Here is an 18,584-nt window from a genome sequence, read left to right on the forward strand (position 1 = left end):
AACAACAGTCTATAATAATTAATAGAGTCGTCTACTATACAGTGGAGAAATTAAGAGAAAAACTGCTCCCCCACCCCCCCACCGCTGGAAAAAAAAAAAAAAGTGCTAAATAAATAAAAGGGAGGAAGGAAAGCGCATGCCATGAAAACGCAAAATCACTCAAGGCTGTAATTGAGAAAAAGAAAAGCAAGGGGAGCTTTATGTGTTCGGCATTAATGACTATTTTTAAATAAAATTAAACACTTTACTCAGCTTGTCAAATACAGCTTTCTTATTCCTAATTCTCACTACATGCAGGTTTTGGGAGTGGGGATTGCTCTTCCCTTCTTTGAATATTGTTTTCTATCTTAACAAAGGACTTGATTTCAAATTGGTGATTCTCTAAAAAGATAATCAGATTTGTGATATCAAGAGTAAATGTGAATTTTAATCCAGAATAACAGAACAAAGATTTTTGGTTCATTTTCATATTGGATGAAATCCCTAAACTAAAAGAAAATATTTAGCTACTGTAGATTAAAAAAAAAAAAAAAATCAAAGCTCAATACTGAAAATGCACAGTCTAATTATATGATAATATAAAACGCAGGAAACAAAGTGTTTAAATGTAGAATGATTTTTGAGATTCCACGAAAGGGAGTCAAATCAGCTTATTCAGTATATGGCTATAATAGAGAGCAAAATTTCTAAGAGAACTTTTTATTAAAAAAAAAGTATATTCCTAAATAATGGAATAAAGGTATATTCCTAAATAACTCTTTGTCAGGACAGTTCAATTTTACCAGAGCAAATCTGCACACAAGAGGACTACCAGTTTACCAGCAGCTTTCCAGCAGGACCTCACTTTGTATTTTGGAACCTCTTCACTTAAGTCAAGCTAAAATCAAGTTCTTGTAACAGCTGTGCTATTTACATCGTCCCCTTAGTTGTGCATTGCCCTGGTCTCTGAAAATGAAAGGAAATGCACTACAGTAGCAACTGATGCTTTCAACTTGCCCCCACACTCAATCCCAAACTCATTCTCTCACCCTCTTCTCAGCCCTTTTCAAAGCAGGTAAGTGAAGCTGTGCAGAAGCTTCAGACACAGCTCCACTTGTGTGAGGAGCTGTGCAACATGGAGAGCTGGAGATGCAGGATTCAAACAGAGAGCTCGGCATAGCCAACACCAGTTCAGCTCCCTATGCACTACCAGCCTGCCTCCAAGGATGCTCTGAGCCCCAAAAGAGCATCATAAGGAACGGATGGGGCATACTTTGTTTCCAAACACAATGAAACATCCTATTTTGAAGCAGAGGAGTGTTTGTCTTCTTAGGATAGATACAAGGAAGAAATCTGGGGTACATTCACTGTTTGATTACTCTGAGAATCCTGGCTGAGAAACAAGCACTTTGGAGCAAACAATTTACCAACACAGTGTCATCACCGCAACCTATTCTATAAATATCAATGCTGTACCCATATCAAAGACTGTAAAAAGAATATTTCAGAGTATACTATTCTGTTAGTTGAGTGATCTAACTCTTCCAAGTACAATTCCATTTCAGGTTACAGTTTTGGAAACATGCATTCCAGACACATAACTGATAAAACTGTTGCTATAGGCACAACAAAGGAATTAAGCCATAAAACGATGATGAAACATATTTTAAAAGAAATGCAGATGTGATGTTTTCAGCTGATAGAATTAATATTACTAAATCCATACAATTCAGCTTAAAACTAAATCTTCTGTCAACGATGCTGATGGTACTAAGGGTTTATTAATTATATTCACTGCTAAATTCAGGGCCAAGAGCTTCATGTAGTTTCTTCATACAGTGGTTTTCAAGTCTATTGTTGGTTGCATTAACATTTGAAAATTCAGATTCTTCACCTAAGCCTGAGTATATGCAAACACATACAAGCAGTCTGTCTTGCAGAAGAATAATGTTGACGTATCACTCACATCAAAACTGCGACTGATAATATTCATTTAGTATATACATCTGCTTCCACGCAGGGAAGATTAAAAAAAACACAAAAAGGGTGAGGGTTTTGTGTATTTTCACCCTTCATTTTATATATCATTATTACTTCTACTGAGAAGACATCACTAATGCATCTTAAATCAGAAGAGTTGTTGAAAACCACTCTCTACAAACCTCTAAATTAGCATTCACATCACCTAGAGAATGGTGACATACCAATTAAAAAAAACTTCTGGGAAAATCTCAATCAATGCAGCCAATCTAAACTTGAAAATAATTCACAGGGCTCTGATTATTATAAGCAATTAGACAATTTTTAAATTGCGATACGGGCCATTATTTTATGCCCTAATATAAAAGTAACAAAATTCAATCCCACTAAGTAAAAAACATTACTACTCTATTTCTGAAAAGAGCAAAGCATATTTGATAAGTATGGTCTAATTTAAAAAAACATACAGAATCATTCAGCATCCCTCATTGATACACGGATAAAATTTCAACATTGTTATAAATATTTGCTTGGCCACAAAAAAAAGTCTGAAGCTACATTATGAAACAGACCAGCAAACTCAGAAAAGTGAGAACTCACTTGGGCTCTATTTCCTACAAAAAGGAAAGTGTTTAACAATGAGGAGAGCTTTAGCTATTCTTAGGTATCTGTGTACACAGACTAGTAGGGTATTTATAACATATGTGTGTTTCCTCAAAAGGATAATAGATTCATGATATCTAATGGTGAACCTAAGAATTTTGGTTGAGAGAAAGGAGATTTTTTAAAAACAGGTTTTAGTAAAATAAATCAGAATGTCAGGAAAAAATGTTTAATCACATTGACTTCCTTGAGAAACCAATATGAATAAAACAAAACTGAAGTCAGTCTACATTAAAACTATGCTTGGGTATAGTTTTAAGATATTCCTTTATTTTTCCTCCCTTTTTTGGTCTTTAAAATCTGAATTTTCTTCCAAAGCTGGCAAACAACAATGATCACTGTGATAAGCATTATTAGGATGTACTTGTTTTTTTTTAAAGATAGCAGAGAACATTTCTAGCAATACAATCAATACTTTTGCTATGTGTAGATTTTCCTGGAAAAACAAACACAAAGATTTTACTTCAGATTTAGAAACTCAATTGTATAGGGAAAAGCAGAATTTTTTTTTTTTTAAAGCAAGCTAGGAAGTACTCACCTCTTCACGTAATTTTATCAACTGCAACATGAATGCACAAAAAAAAAAAGATAAAAAGGAGAGAAATGGCAGGAAAGAAAGATCAGTTGTGTGACAGGATACAGAATTAACATTGACAATTTATCTGTTTACATGTTTAGCATTTAAAAATCACAGACAAACACATTAAAAGAACCTAAACATAGACTACATGCAGAGTTTTTTGAACGAATAAAGATCACTTTCTCACACTGTCACATTAAACAAAGAGAATAGTGTGAAATTCTCTTTTAAAGTACGTCTAAGACACCATCATGAAATAAAGGGGAATGACTTCATAGAAGTCTATATTATAAAGAAAGAAAACAAGTTTACTGTCCTTTTCTTCTAAGAATGTACCACTGAAGAGGTTTTGTATTTACAAGTTTTCAGGATGTTTCTCTATTTTGAATCTTGACGGCTGCTTTCAGGTTTTACCTCCAAATGAAAATGATTAATAGTTCATGCTTTTGTCCCAATAAGTATTTTAAAACAACAAACTGTTATGTTAATGTCATACCTGTAACCACTCTAGTAATAGGATCACCTTTGGAAGTAACATTATTTTAATAGGGAATAAAGCATGCCAGGATAGATAATATTTAGGACGTAGTATCAGAAAATATTTCACCATCCTTAGAAATACTGCGTATATCAGAGTTGATTTCTAGGTTTTTGTTTTGCTTAAGAGGCTACTGAAATCACACCGTGCTTTTATTTTTGAAGTTTCTTCACTTTTCAATTTTATTCATCTTGTAAACTGGGCCATTTCAAAGCAATGAGCTCTCTCACTTCATTTGTACTGCGGTCTCTTTTCACCGAAGTCAAACCCCAAACCACTCTCTTCACCTGTTAGTAAACTCTTCTATAATAATATTTTGATTCTCCTCTGTAGAATATTCATTTGTCTTAAATATAACAGATAAAACAAGTTGTTTAACTCTTTAGAAACTAGAAAATGGATATAACCATATATCTGGTTCACTCTTTGTGTGTGTGTGTGGAAGAGAGAGAGAGAGACAGAGAGACAGAGACAGAGATAGTACTGTATTCTAAACCACAAATATCATTGTATAGTTGAGGTGTCTGCCATAGTTTCCACAATGAATAAAAACTGAAACCTATGCTGTAAGAGACTATAAACCACATTCTAAGTCTGAAATTTGCATCCTCAGCAATTCAGGTCTACAACTGATAATTTTTAAGCATCCAAATATCTGTAACATCTGTTATAACACTTGACATATGCAGGCCAATAAATTAAACTATTGCTTTGGGAGAAACATGCCATGAATTGCTCACTATAAGTCTTTCTAAAAGTATCATGTTTACGATAACCCAGATTTCTCAATGCTTAATGCTGTTTTTGTCTCCAATTCAAGGAAGGCAATATGCATTCCAGCTTACTGTTATTTCATGTGTTATTTGAAAAGTATTTCAAGTACAAAAGAATGAGATTTCAAATCTGTTATGAAACTTATAAAAAGGGTACAGAGTCTATTACATAATACCTCACAGTGCATTTACTGAAAAAGATACTTTTAATGTCATTCTTCCAAAAATATATATGAAGTTGTCATTACTTGTAATTAATACACTCATTATCTCAGCAACCACTGAATGTATGAGTCAAGCATCTCATCATTTCATGTGAAAAGTTACAATTCTTCCCCAGAAGAAGTAAAATTCTAAACTAAGATACCTGGCCTATCATATATCGGAATCTTTCTCTTTGCTATCCAAACATCATGGGAGAAAAAGGCAAACATTAATTCTCAGAAAGAGCTGATCTTGGAACTGATCGCACAGCTATTTCTTCTTTCTGGGGGCACCATTCTTCAGTTGACTATGATACTTAAAGGGCCAAAGTTTAAAACTACTCTTCAGCAATAGAGACCATTTGGGCCATACCACCCTGCCATAATCAATGAGTGTTTAAAAATGCTACCCATTTGTTTTTTCAATAGGTTCCAAACAAAAAACGTTCTATCTTGTTTGTGCTGCATGGCTGCATCCAAGCTTTACACAGGATTTGTAGCTAAGCTAGGTAATGGGAGGGTTTTTAATCTTTATCTTTTTTTTTTTTTTTTTTAGTTCGAGAGTTTTCACTCAAGTAAACAAAAGATGGTCTATTTTTGAAAATTAACAATGCTTAGACTAGACTGAAAGTAGTGATTTCGTATTTTATCGAGTTACCAGCTCCGTTATAGGCGACACGAAAGTGTGCCATGCCACTGCCATGCCACCATGTTGAGTTACGATAATCAACATCTTTTTTGAAACAAAGGTTTTCCCCCAATGCAGAATTTGATACAAGAGGTAATCTGTTCCTTTGTGGGCTGAAAAAATCTGGTTTACGCTGGTTTGAACCAGTGGAATCTCTTGTGGTTAAGCCTTCTGCTGTGACTAAAATCAAAACTGCACGGCAAAGCATGTGAGGGTTCATGCGCGCGCGCCTCTGTATGCGAGGGGCGTCACGTGACACCCAGAACTACCGAATTTTTTTTTTTAAAGCTGATAACGCGACTGCCGTCTCTGTCCGCATACAGATAACGAATAAATGCTGAACTCTATTAAACGCCCTTTACACATTATCGTGGGTCGAACACACAATTTTCTGAACTTATGATGACAGTCTATTTATTCTGCTATAAACCCTCAGCACGTAACGAACAGATTTGTGCCTGGTAATGATCTGCACTGTCAGGGCTATATGAAATGATACCGACCTTCTTTAGATCTTGGGGAATTAAATTGACCGACTTCACCCCCTGGTCTGTAGCTGAAGTTTGACACACTTTATGCACAGCAAGCCCAAATCAGAACTTAAGAGAACCTCGCATTAAAAAATTAAGCAATCATATCTGCTGAATATTGCTTTACCACAAAAATTTCCACACGTTTAGAAATAGCCTACTCTTTATATCTTTTTTTGAACCTTCTATTTAGGATTTACTCAAATTTCATTTGTTCAGATTTATTCATTGATCAATGTAATTTTGCATATGGAAACTGAGGCACTATTAGGTTTCAAAATGGGGAACATTTGCCCCATTATCATACTCCACTATGAAGGGGGTTTAGTTCTGTAAGATTCTTTTTTTTTTTCCTTTTTGAGAACAGTTTTCATGAAACTAAATTGAGTTAACAATTATTTAAGTTTTCACTCTAAATACAGCTTCACTACATTTCAAGAACTCTTTCTAAAAATTAAAATGTCACATGCAATGGAAAATTTGATATGTTAAAAGAATAGAATGATAATGCCTAAGACAATAGTCCTTGGAAAGACCCAACAATACACGAATGTGCAAAGTAGGTAATTTTGTCCCTTCTCTGTAAATCACGGATGAGCTATATTTGATTGCATGCAATGGATATAATAGAAATGAATTTATACAAAGCAGTTAATTTGGAATTAAATAAAAATGTGTACTGTATAAAGGACATTAAAATGCATTTGAAAATTCTCAATTTTTGAAATTTTAACAATTGTAATCATGGCAAACATGTTTACGTATTTAAGAGTAAATTAATATACTTTATAGTTAATTGGCAGATCATAATTATGTATATTAACAGCCAGGTTTTAGATGCCTAAAAAATGCATTATAAATTGGCAGAATGAGAAATAAGAGCTATGGCATTCACATTTGTCTGAATCCATAAAGAAGTCACTATAGGGAGGATGTGGATATTGCATCAAAAATAACTAAATAGCTAGTACTTAGTTCACTTTATCTATTTGCAGCCTTTGCTATTAATTCTTTATCCTTTTCCTTTTCTGACCTATAATTTAAAAAAATTGATATATATCCCAATTTTAGTTAAACAAATCTTGCCATTTTTGTCTCATTCTGTTTACCTCTAAGTTTTCCCTCTATTGTTAAAAGTTTATCATACATATCACATGGCCAAAAAGTTCTGAAAATCAATTTCTCAACAATTAACTTGATAATAAACTTATCTGTGTGCAGAAAATATATTTTTCTATAATTTACAGGTGATCCTACCCAGAAAAAGCTGTCTTCTCGGCCACTGAGCTACAAAAATTAACATGAAGAGTCAAACCTTTTCTTCCTTTAAAGAAAATACTTCTGTTTTGATTCCATAGTCTGAATGAATACTGATGCAGAATAAAGAGTTATTCTCAAGTGACCATTCCTGGTTAAGGATATGTTATAGTTTTAGGGATTTTAATTCCTATATTATGATAAAGAGCCTCAAAAATGAAACATAAAGGCTTCATTATGATATGGAAATTTTGCTACATTTGGTAACAAAATATCCAAAAAGTTAAGTGTCGTCTCTTTGAACTTTCGCATCTGATTCAAATTTTAGACTGAAAAGTTCACATAAGTAATAATCTAACAGTTCCACAGTCTCATGACTATAATTCATCATATACTCTATTTATTGAAGTGATAGCTCCTTACAACTAAACTTCAGGCTCTCCAAGCACTTTCAGAATTTGTAAGTTTGATTTACACAAGTCCAGGGGAAATCTCTGAGTAATCACTTTAAAGTGACAGGAATATAATTTGAGAAATTCAGAAAATATGAACTCAATCTATTTTTGTGGAATATTTTTCTTTAGGTGTTAAAAAAAATCATTCTTATATGTATATAAGGCAAATGTTCTAGGCACATAAAATGTCCATTAAGAGAAGGGAACATGCTTCAAAAAAAAAAAAAGGATCCCTGTCACAGTACTACAACATCCATTACAATAAAGGAGTCTGAGTTAGAAACACCCCCTTCCTTTCTATTTCCTCTATATTAAGCAGTAGTTTCAAATGACGGAAAGATCTGTAGCTTTTTAAAGAACTGACATGGGGACTATGCATTCCCTTTTTTTTTTTTTGCAAAAAAATATAGTATTTTTGCAGTAAAGACAGAAAATAAAACTATGATTGATTCACTCAAGAGGTATGAGCAACCTAAATCTCACTTAAAATAGGAAGAAAAAATGTTTTGCTCTCATCCTCACATTATTTAATCTATTACATGTAAAACTCTTTTATCACATCACGCTTTTGTGTTTAATGTGCTCCTTTTTTTTTTTTCCCTTAGCTATTCTCACATTTCAATCAGGGAAGCTGAAATCCCAAGTCAAATTTTAATATGTTTACATGTCTGAACTCAAGCTGATAACATCCAAATAGTGGAGGAGGTAAGATCTTCCCCAAAACAAACACAATCAGCTCAGTGATTCCTCTCCTTTTTGGGGGGGTGGACAGATGGGGGCCTTAATCACATAAGCAACAACCCTGTTTACAATATTAACATTTTAGTGGATAGTAATATAATTTCAGCATATATAAACTTATATTCTACTTGAAATGGTAAATACTATCATGCAATTTTTATAATGAATATCAATATATTATGTTTTAGTATCTTATTAAAATTTTGGTGTACTCAATGGATGGTTTATGTTCATTTTTATTTAGAGAGTAGAGACTTTTACTAGACTTGCCAAGGTAACATCAATAAACACGTTCAGGTCTTGTTTCTGAAGTTCCCTATCATTTACTTTCTTTAAAAGTGTCAAAGAGAAACTGGGACTGTTTGAGACATTTTTAAAATCATCTCTACTCTGAGGTTCTTGAAACACTTTTTTAAAGTCATATATATTATCTACACGAATTCACGAAATCTGCAGTATTAATTCAAAGAAAGAAGTGGGACATTAATTAGACTCATGACACTACTGTGTGATCCAGTGAGAACTGACAACCAAGTTGTAAGGCCTCTTTAAGAAGAAATTATATCTTAATTTTTTTGCCTGTGCAGATCTTAAACTGTGAAGACTTTTCCTTTTCTTATTACTACTGCTACCACTACCATCATCATCATCATCATCTTCATTATTTGACAAGGGCAGGACCTTTATGTGAGTATCCAAGTTCCACACTGGTGCTTACAATTTGCATTTTGGTGAATGTATTTTTAAGAAGCTACACAATAGGAGACTGAGCTGCCCTGTCGAATTTTGAAAGCTTACTTTCATTTGTTTTGCTGCAAGTGTTGATTTAATTATACTGCATTATTATCAAAGCTGCATTATGTACTTTTTTATTCCTTTTACATGTGTTTGAGGTGAGGACCTTGGCTTTGTCTGCAAACAGTGTGTTTCAAGTTATTCCTTAAGTACTAAATAATAAAGAAAAGAGAAGAAAAGATTTTTTAAAAAGATAGCAGACAGTGATCACAAGGTAAAGGGTTAAATGTAAGATCTCCAAGAAACATTTTGAAGTTGATTAAGACTCCAGCTTTGCATTAAACAGTATCGCTTCCACATGAGTTGCTGCTAATACTGTTTCGGAGCAGCTTGAGAGCCCAGTGTGCCAGTGACCTCCTTCACCCTCCAGCCACCCACCGGGCCTTCCTGATTAGCATTCTACCTGGTTCTCTGAGGAATTCCCATCATCCCCTAGGAGCTCATTCCGTACTTCGTCACTGTAGGCAATCCGTGACCTTTTCTATAAAACAAAACAAAAAGGGAGAGAGCAAGATGAACGTTAGAATGTAAAGGCTTCGAAGCATTATTGGTATCAACGCTGATCATCTCAAACCTCGAGAGCCCCCTAATGGAAACCTATTTGCTCAAATGTGCAAACCAAAGTTGTGCAAAGTTCTTGAACTTGAGGAGTTTAATGTAAATTAGAAGTTTTTTCAAATGCCAGTAATGGAAGAAAACTCTGCATTGTGTTAAGTACTCTATTAATATTCACAAACGGATCAGAATTGATATGTTATTCCATGCAGAGTCATTCAAATCAGACCACAAAGCTAAAGGAAATACAACTATATAGCTGTATATCTGCAACACTCACCAGATTGTAGTTAAAACAAGAGTATATGGAGGTCTTTAATAATGTGGCAGGAAATGGACTCTACAATATAGGTTTTTTAAAATCTCTAATTCTAGGATAATATTATATCTCCAACTATACACTGGAATGCCTGGAAACTAGCATATCCCTATTTCTTTCATTATTGTGATGTTACTAACCAGAATTTAAAAGCACGTGCCGTTTCCAAACAATAATTTAAATGTCTCCAAGTCCTCTATAAAAATGGCCTAAGGAAAAGCAGTGGGAGTGTGTGTATGTGTGCATCTGGTAAAACAAATTAAATTTCCCAATCCCAGTAAATAAAGGCAAGTAGGCTACGAGCCAGCTTTTCACAATTCCAATAAAGACAAGCAGGCTATGGATCGATTTTTCACACACTGAAATTTTGTTTTACAAGAAATCTACCTTTACCTGTAAAGTCAGAGGGACATGTCTGCAAGCAACTCATGAATTATCTAAACATGCACACATCTGGAAAAGCTAAAAAGCTCTGAAAATTAGCTGTGAAGCTAGAGTGCCATCCTCAGATCCTACTTCAGCATCACTATTTCAGACCCAAATGCCGATTTACAGATTACTTTGCTGCCTTTTCTGCTTCTGAACTAACTAAGCAAAAACAGTCAATTAAAAAATGGCAGTTGGGAAACAGTAATCTTTTCCCACTGGGGTCTACAGTTTAGCACTTAATATGTCTTACCTGCTCAACTGTGATATGAAAAATTCTTGGAGTTTAAAAGGACTATCCATAATCCGTGAGCAGAAGTCAACAAGATTTTTAATTAGATTTTTGAACCAGTGAATGAGTAACACTGCTTCGCCACACAGAGATCGTAAATATCTTAAACATAAAATCCTACTGTACTAGAATTTAAAAGGACTTTTGACAAGAAAAACTAACAGACTTTAAATCATTTTAAAGTTGCCTTTCTCAATTGGGGTTCTTTTTCCGAACCACAAAACACAGAAAATGATTTCAGTGACTATTTTCTCAATTCTCCCAAAGATGGGACATGAGAGGGAGTTCAGTTCATTACATAGAATAGAAACTTTAGGGCATTAAGGCTTAACTCTGGCAGAATCCAGTTGAAAAGGGCCGAACGGGGTATAAATAAAAATAAATAAACCTAGACATCCTTTTATTTTATTAGAGAAAAAAAAATCAGTCTCGTGGAATTCTAAAGGTAGCTTTGGTTAAATTGAGACTAGAACTCTGTGGTCCTGACTTACAGCTCAGGACTCATTCTACCGCACAAAATTTCCTCCTCATTTTATTACCCTCTGAATACTCTCAGGAAAAAAATATTAAAATTGCAAAATGTTACAAAGGAGATGGTGGTATCCCCTCCTGCCCTAAGTCTCTACCCCAAGCTCCCCTTCCTTGCTACAAATGTGTATCTCATACTCTGGCAGTAGATAAATGAAATCAACCATGTTGCAGAAAGGACAAAATAGAAAAGTTAGGTCATTAGACTGACGTCAGTAATGACATCTATATCAGATGTCTTAACTATTCAGGAGTGATCCAACTCATTCATTTTTGAATATGGCAGACTGCTTACCACCACAAACAGCGGATATTAGGTTGGCTTCTCTTACTGTATTCACTGAAGCTACTATTAGTTAGCTATTTCTATTGACTTCATATCGTACTGAAAAATGCTAAATTACAAGGACAGTACACTTCATGGCCTTACCACAATATTTCAATCAAGCCAAACCTTTCTTTTGCCCATTTGGAGCTCCTCGCTACGGTCGTTTCAAACTAGCTTCAAACTAGTTTCAAACTAGTATTTTACAGCGTTAAAGGAAATGAGAACCTTTAAACAGGCTGTGGTATCAGAGCTGCCTTTTTAATTATTCATTTTATCACTATGGGGGACTAAAACATTCCACAGTATGCAAGAATATCATATGGAGATTGGTTTTGTTTTTCCCTTTTTTACCAAAATACCAACAAACTGGCATAGATTGTTTAATTATATTATATTCTTATTTTGATTTGATGTACTTCAAAAGAAGAAGAAAATTATAAACATGTATCCCTAAATATCTAATCTTGTTTTGGTTAGAATCCATTGCTTTTAAAAACCAGCCATTAAGGGTGTACATGCTCAGCAACAGAGAACTAACGATTTATCCACAGTTGAAGGGTGGAGCCTGTGAATGCCATTCTTTACCATTGGGATGGTTAAAACTGCTCACTGGGATGGCTTCCTGGATGTAATTAAGCAAGTGATATGCTGAGTTTATAAAATGTTCTCTGATAGGACTGACTTCCCTTAAAATGTTCCTCTGACTGACTGAAAAGACAACTCATTTCAAATATCAGAAATAGTTCCTCATGAAAATGACACAGCTAATGCTGAAAACTGAACTCTTTACACTCAAGTTATCACTTTATAAAATTTTTTTTTAATTAACACTTTGCTTTACTAAGAATTATATTTAAATGCATGACATTGGTATTTTCTCCTAAATTTTTATGGTTTGAAATTTTAAATAAGCCGATTTTAATCAACTGTAATTTAGCCTGCAGAATCATCACTAAACTAATTGAATACCAAAAAAAGGCCAATTCCTTTGAATGACAAACTGCTTATTTTATGGAATTTTCCTCCAAAATATCAATAAAATATTTTACATTTGTGGAATTTTTAAAAAATGTCACTCTACATTTCTAAGTACTATGTCATACTTTAATTTGGCAGACTCAAAGCTAATGAAACTGAAACACCTACTGTATCTTTATAAACCAACTAAAATATTTTTTGCTTTATTATCAACTGTATAAAATCTGTACTTTAGTCAAATGCAAGCATGAGAATTTGAGCTGGAAATGTCACACAGTCAGCTACAGTTTGAAGGAACCCAATTCATAATGCATTTTATAAATAGTTAATGACTTCTATACATAAGCTAACCAGGCAAATCAAGAAATTGTCAACATTTTTAGTCTTAGTTGTCAGTTACTACTGTCTACTGGCGCTTTATATGTGGCTTCTGGAGAAGACAGAAGCTCTCTGCAGTTTGTAATCTATTGCAATTTCTGGTCTGTACCATAAGGATGGAAAAGCTTCAACTGACAATATCTGCCTGCCACACACACACACACACACACACACACACACACACACAGAGTTAAATACAAGGACATTTCTCACTTTTAGTTGTGTGTTTTTGTAAAGTTTATTCCTTCTAACTTATATGCTTAGGTGGACTAGACACAGTTGGACAGAGAAATCTACAGACCATATATGAACCATAAAAAAAATGACAAATTAACAACTGATTGTTATCCCTAAGACATGATGCACAAAATTTCAATGGTTATTTTAAACTGACAACAAAAGTGAGTCTTTGGTTATGAAAGCAAGAATTTCAGACTCCCAGCAGTTTTTACTTGATGAACAGAACGTCTGCATACTGATTGGCTGATTCTCTTAAAGCCAAGTTCAAACAGATACACTTGCTCAGTTCTCTCTGGAAATTTGGCTTGAAACAATCTATCTACTTGACCTTAACATTTCCCAACTGAACTGAATGTGTTCCTGGACAGGCACTGCTAAACTAGAAACAAAATGAATTAACTTAGTTTAAACTAATTAAGAACTGTGATCTGTGTACCATCTCCTGTAAGATTCTACATGTGAAACAGGGTATACGTAACCAGAATGAGGATTCTAGCACCCACCACCAGCATAAGCATAACAATGAAGTTGGTTTATTACTAGAGCATATATGAGAATTTAATTTCCATGGCGTGCACATGGCAAAGCAATTGCTTAAATTGCCTCACCTGGGAATTTAATACAATGTTATCATCAGACCAGCCACACTGTAAATAGATTTATAATGCTTTCCATGTGCTGCACTCTGTTGCATATGAACTAAGTAATGATCTGGTATTACAATAAAATCAGCTAGTTCCCACACCTGGCAGACAGGATATTTCACTAAATTAATACCCATACAGCTACATTACAAGGCATGGGAGAGGAAACAATCTCTAAGGCATTCGATTTGAGTTTTACATGGGAGGCAAACACTCCAGGGTTATGAAGAATGTTACTATGTTGAATGGGCCGCTTAAGACAAAATCTGTATTACAGAATTAAGACTTTCTCATTCCCATTCAATTTTGGCCTGATTTTCTTCATTCAGTACTTTAATTACTAATCAGCAATCCGCAACATTCACAAACACTAAGAAAGCCCTTTATTCTAATCTATGTGCTGCAGACAGCCAAATAATTGATACAAAGTGCAGTATGGTTTTGGTAAGTAATGAAAGAACAGCTCGTCCTACTTCCTAATCAAATTGGTCTATAGAAGAAATGGTTAATAGATTTCTCCATAGGTCTAAAACAAATCAGCCTGGCCAAACTTTTCCATTGCTTCTACCATGTCTTTCAGTCTCCATATATTTAATAATGCCCCGGGTTAACAGGTGATACACCTATTAAAAACGGTTACGCTTTCATAGCCAAAGAATTTAACTACTCTAAAGAATTTAACTGCTCCTGTTATAATACACACTTTGGGATAGCTACAGAATACCATGAAATTATATTTATTAGCTAGCCATATAATTGCTGGTACTCATTTCTTACCTAACTTTATCTGGTTCTAATTAAAAAATATCATACTTCCATAATACCCAGATGGCATTTTCTAAAAAGCATCTATCTTTGGAACAAGGCATTCCATTTTTAACCCTACTTCTATTTCTTTGCTGGTGATTTCGGCTTTTCATCCTTACTCTACCTCTGACCCAGGACTTAAAAAGGCTCATCAATCCAGGACAGGAAACTTAAATTTTGGAGAAAAAAATAAAATGGAATTTATAAAATTTTGTTTATGACCATGTTCTCTGTGCTGTACTAATTTCTAGCAAAGAGCAATTTAAGATTAAAACATACCATACTACATGATATAGGTAAAGGTAAAGTAAACTGTTAGGTAAATGTTTGATCCTTGGAAAGTTGTTAGGATGACAAAGCACAGGGCACTGAGTGAAAAGAACAGAAGTAACTTTTCAGTATGTGATCTTTGGTCAAAATTAAGTTTTCTGAACATCAGTTCCCTCAATCTCTAAAAAAGTGGTGACAATATTTATTTCCCAGGGCTTTTGTGAGGATTTAAATATTATAAACAAGTGGAAGTCTATCATAATACCTTGGATGTGATAACCCTGCAAAGGATGTTCAACTAAATATTACTTGATAATATTGGAAAGGATGCAATAAAACCAGTACACATACATGACTGAGAGTATAAATTAGTGCATCTTTCGTTGAAAATGATTTGCCAATATATACCAAAAGTTGCTTTTAAAAATTCCATTATTTCATCCAGTAATTCTACTACTACATTGTTTTGCCCAATTTCCTATTTTATGGTTCCACAATTTTTGGATGACTTTCAATGATAAAAAACTTTCCTGCATTTCTTTAATGCTACCAGAGAAAGGAGCTTCCAATCTGTTTCTTCTAAGTAGTCATTCCACTAAACATGGCTTTGCTCTTGCTCAAGGGACTGTTTAGAGTTAAAGGTCAAACTCATTCACTAGAAAGTGCACATGCCACATGTCACCAATACTATAGCGTTAATAAAGGGAAAGCACACTTTCTATCTATCATAAACTCATGGCCAATGGACCATATGCAAGCCACCAGAGAGAAAATACTAACATGCCCCGATGCTAGGCTACCAGCAGTTGGAAAAGCAGGTTACTGTGCGAACACTAAAATAACCCATTGCTCTTGAGTATGTAATACTAGAAATTTTTTTCAAAAAAGTACAATTACAAATGTCTTTCTATTATAATCATTCTTATTTACTATTTTTGCTTGTACTTTCAAAACATTTTATGTGTTTGAAATGGATATTATGTTTTGGCTATAAATAATAAGATAAATCATACCACATTTTCTCCTAATTATTTTTTTTAATTTAGCTTTAATATCACATGTGAATTTTTATTTCCATATGATGAGGTTATATCTGTAGATATACACATATAGACTCACACAAACCCATATGCAATCCATATGGAATGACTCTATTTATGTTTCACAATGCTAGAATAGACTTTTATTTATACTAGGAACTCTGACCACATTGCCACTACATCATTTAATGATCTGCAAAACAGACAGCCCAGAAATGATGTAACTGCACTTCTTCGTTTCCTCCTCCAGCATTTCTAAACTTACGCCTGAAATTTAAGTTTAACATTAGTGTTTCAAAATGCAACTTGAGTTAGTTAGAATCATGGCCCCACTTGCTTGCATATGTTTGTAGTTTACAACTTTGACACTGCTATTGAACATAGTGTGTCTGTGTCTTATATCATGTTAGTTTGTCAATCAATAATTAAGTTACTTCATTCAGAAAATCAGCTCATGATAGAATGCCCAGATGTTGTTGTCAACATCTGGAACAGTGTAAGTATGCAGTAGAGGAAGTCTAATTCTTTACAGTCTCTCTGAATATAAAATAACTCCACATACTGTACTTGAAATAATCAAAATGTTCATTATTTTGTTTGATAATGATATATAAATACCCTATACATTCCCATTGGAAAATGATACTCTGATAAATGAATGCTATATAACAGATGCTTTATTTATATTTTTAAAAGAATTACTGAAATAAAGTATGTAGATTTATATAATTAATTTGTATCTAGGTTTCCCTATGTAATCTGCCTAGCATTAGGAAGGAAAAGCGATTCATTCATTGAAAATCCATCCACAGTCGTAGTTTCAAGTGATCCAGACATCCAAGAACAAATGATCTTGAGGATTCTATGTAACTGTCACTGAGGTTATCACAAAAATGACAGAATCTGATAGTTGACAGTGACAGCCAGCATCATCTAAACCATCCTGCAAACGTAGAGATGTGAGGTTCCAAGTCAGATGGGCGATCTACCCAAGGCCACACACCCGGGAAAGACCTGGCAGAAGAAGGACAGAATCCGTTTCCCAATGCCAGTGCTCTTTTCACTTTACCAGACCATCAAGACAGGCTGGGGGTGTCTTATCACCAGGGTAAGGTTGGCTGTACCATTCACCTAGTTCTATGAATGTATCATCAGCTATAAAGTTGATTAGTCTGTAGATTTTGTTTCTTGTCACCCTCCTCCAAAACAAACAAACAAACCTTTACTTATACTTTGTTGTTAACATCTGGAATATTGACAACAATAAATGTGAAAGTCCAAGGGTGATACATGCTTAAGGTAGAATGTTTTATTTGACAGAAAAAAGTGTCTGATCTCAGTTGGTGAGTCACAACCACACCTATGGGTGTAACTGAGATATGTTTCAAGATGAATCTTCAAAGGCTACAACATAAAGCAAAAATAATTTACCCTCATGGCAGGAAAGGAGCCACACCAGTTATTAAGATGTGCTAAGAATTATCTGCTTACCCGTGAGATCCGGTGACTCCCGATTTATCTACTCTAAAATTCTAGCTTGGAACCAGCCATCTCATAAGCAAACAATTTTTACAGTATTTTTTTTCTTGGTACTTACTTTTGGACCCACGCTGTGAGAGATTCTTCATTAAAGAATATGCTGTGTTACCTTGAGTTTACAGTGCTCATAATTCAGAGGTGTACAATATACCTTTTGATGCTTTATGAATACAGCCAATATAACTGTGATGCTTAGCCAATAAAACAAAACTCTTTTAGCCCAAATCCTCTACGGAAATATTTTGAAGATTACTTCTATACCTGGGTGACCCAAAACTATAAAATATGATTAAGTAAATATAAATATTCATACCTGATTCATAAACATGTTGTGAATCTAAAAGAGTCTCCATTTTCAGTTGAACAGAATAAAATCCTGCCTACTGAGGGGCTTTGCTTCATCAAGTAAATGTTCTTTCTCTTCTATCTTCAATGTGTCACTCTCTACTGGTTCTTCCCTTTAAGAATACAAACATTTTTAAGTGTACCCCAACTTTCAATATTTTAAAAGGTTATTTTACCCTATACTACACTCCCCAGCTAATGCCCAGCTGCTCTTTATTCTTCCTTTCCTAGCCAAGCTTCTCGAAAGAGTTTACTACAAGCACTAACTACACTTATTCATGTCCCAGCAGCTTATCAACTTCCAACAGACTGGATGTTTTCCTACCACGCCACAGGACTCCCCAGGAACACCAATGACTTCCTAGCTGACAAAATCATTTTAAAATAACTTCTTTAGAATAGTTATAGATTTCTAGAAAAGTTACAAAGATAATACAGAGAGTTCCCATATAACCTACACCTAGTTTCCCTTATTACTATTTTTTGATGTTAATATTATTCTTTTTTTTATTGGAGTATAGTTGTTTTACAATATTGTATTAGTTTATACTATATAGCAAAGTGAATCAGCTATACGTATACATGTATCTCCTCTTTTTTGGATTTCCTTCTCATTTAGGTCACCACAGAGCACTGAGTAGAGTTCCCTGTGCTATACAGTAGGTCCTCATTAGTTACCTGTTTTATACCTGGTATCAATAGTGTATATATGT

General features: G+C 34.2%; 1 protein-coding gene across 3 annotated transcripts in view; it reads right to left on the reverse strand.

Moving 5' to 3' along the window:
* Positions 1-18,584, reverse strand: part of VTI1A (vesicle transport through interaction with t-SNAREs 1A) — a 362,797-nt gene that overhangs the window by 276,569 nt on the left and 67,644 nt on the right. For 2 of the 3 annotated variants that reach the window (XM_065894297.1, XM_065894296.1), the window contains exon 4: positions 9,586-9,663. In XM_065894297.1, the coding sequence (XP_065750369.1) occupies positions 9,586-9,663 (78 nt within the window). Of the gene's footprint in view, positions 1-3,160; positions 3,182-9,585; positions 9,664-18,584 lie in introns of all 3 variants that reach the window. The other variant, XM_065894295.1, reaches the window with a different exon arrangement.

This window comes from Phocoena phocoena, chromosome 16 (genome assembly GCF_963924675.1).
Source record: "Phocoena phocoena chromosome 16, mPhoPho1.1, whole genome shotgun sequence".
NCBI classification, from domain to species: domain Eukaryota; kingdom Metazoa; phylum Chordata; class Mammalia; order Artiodactyla; family Phocoenidae; genus Phocoena; species Phocoena phocoena.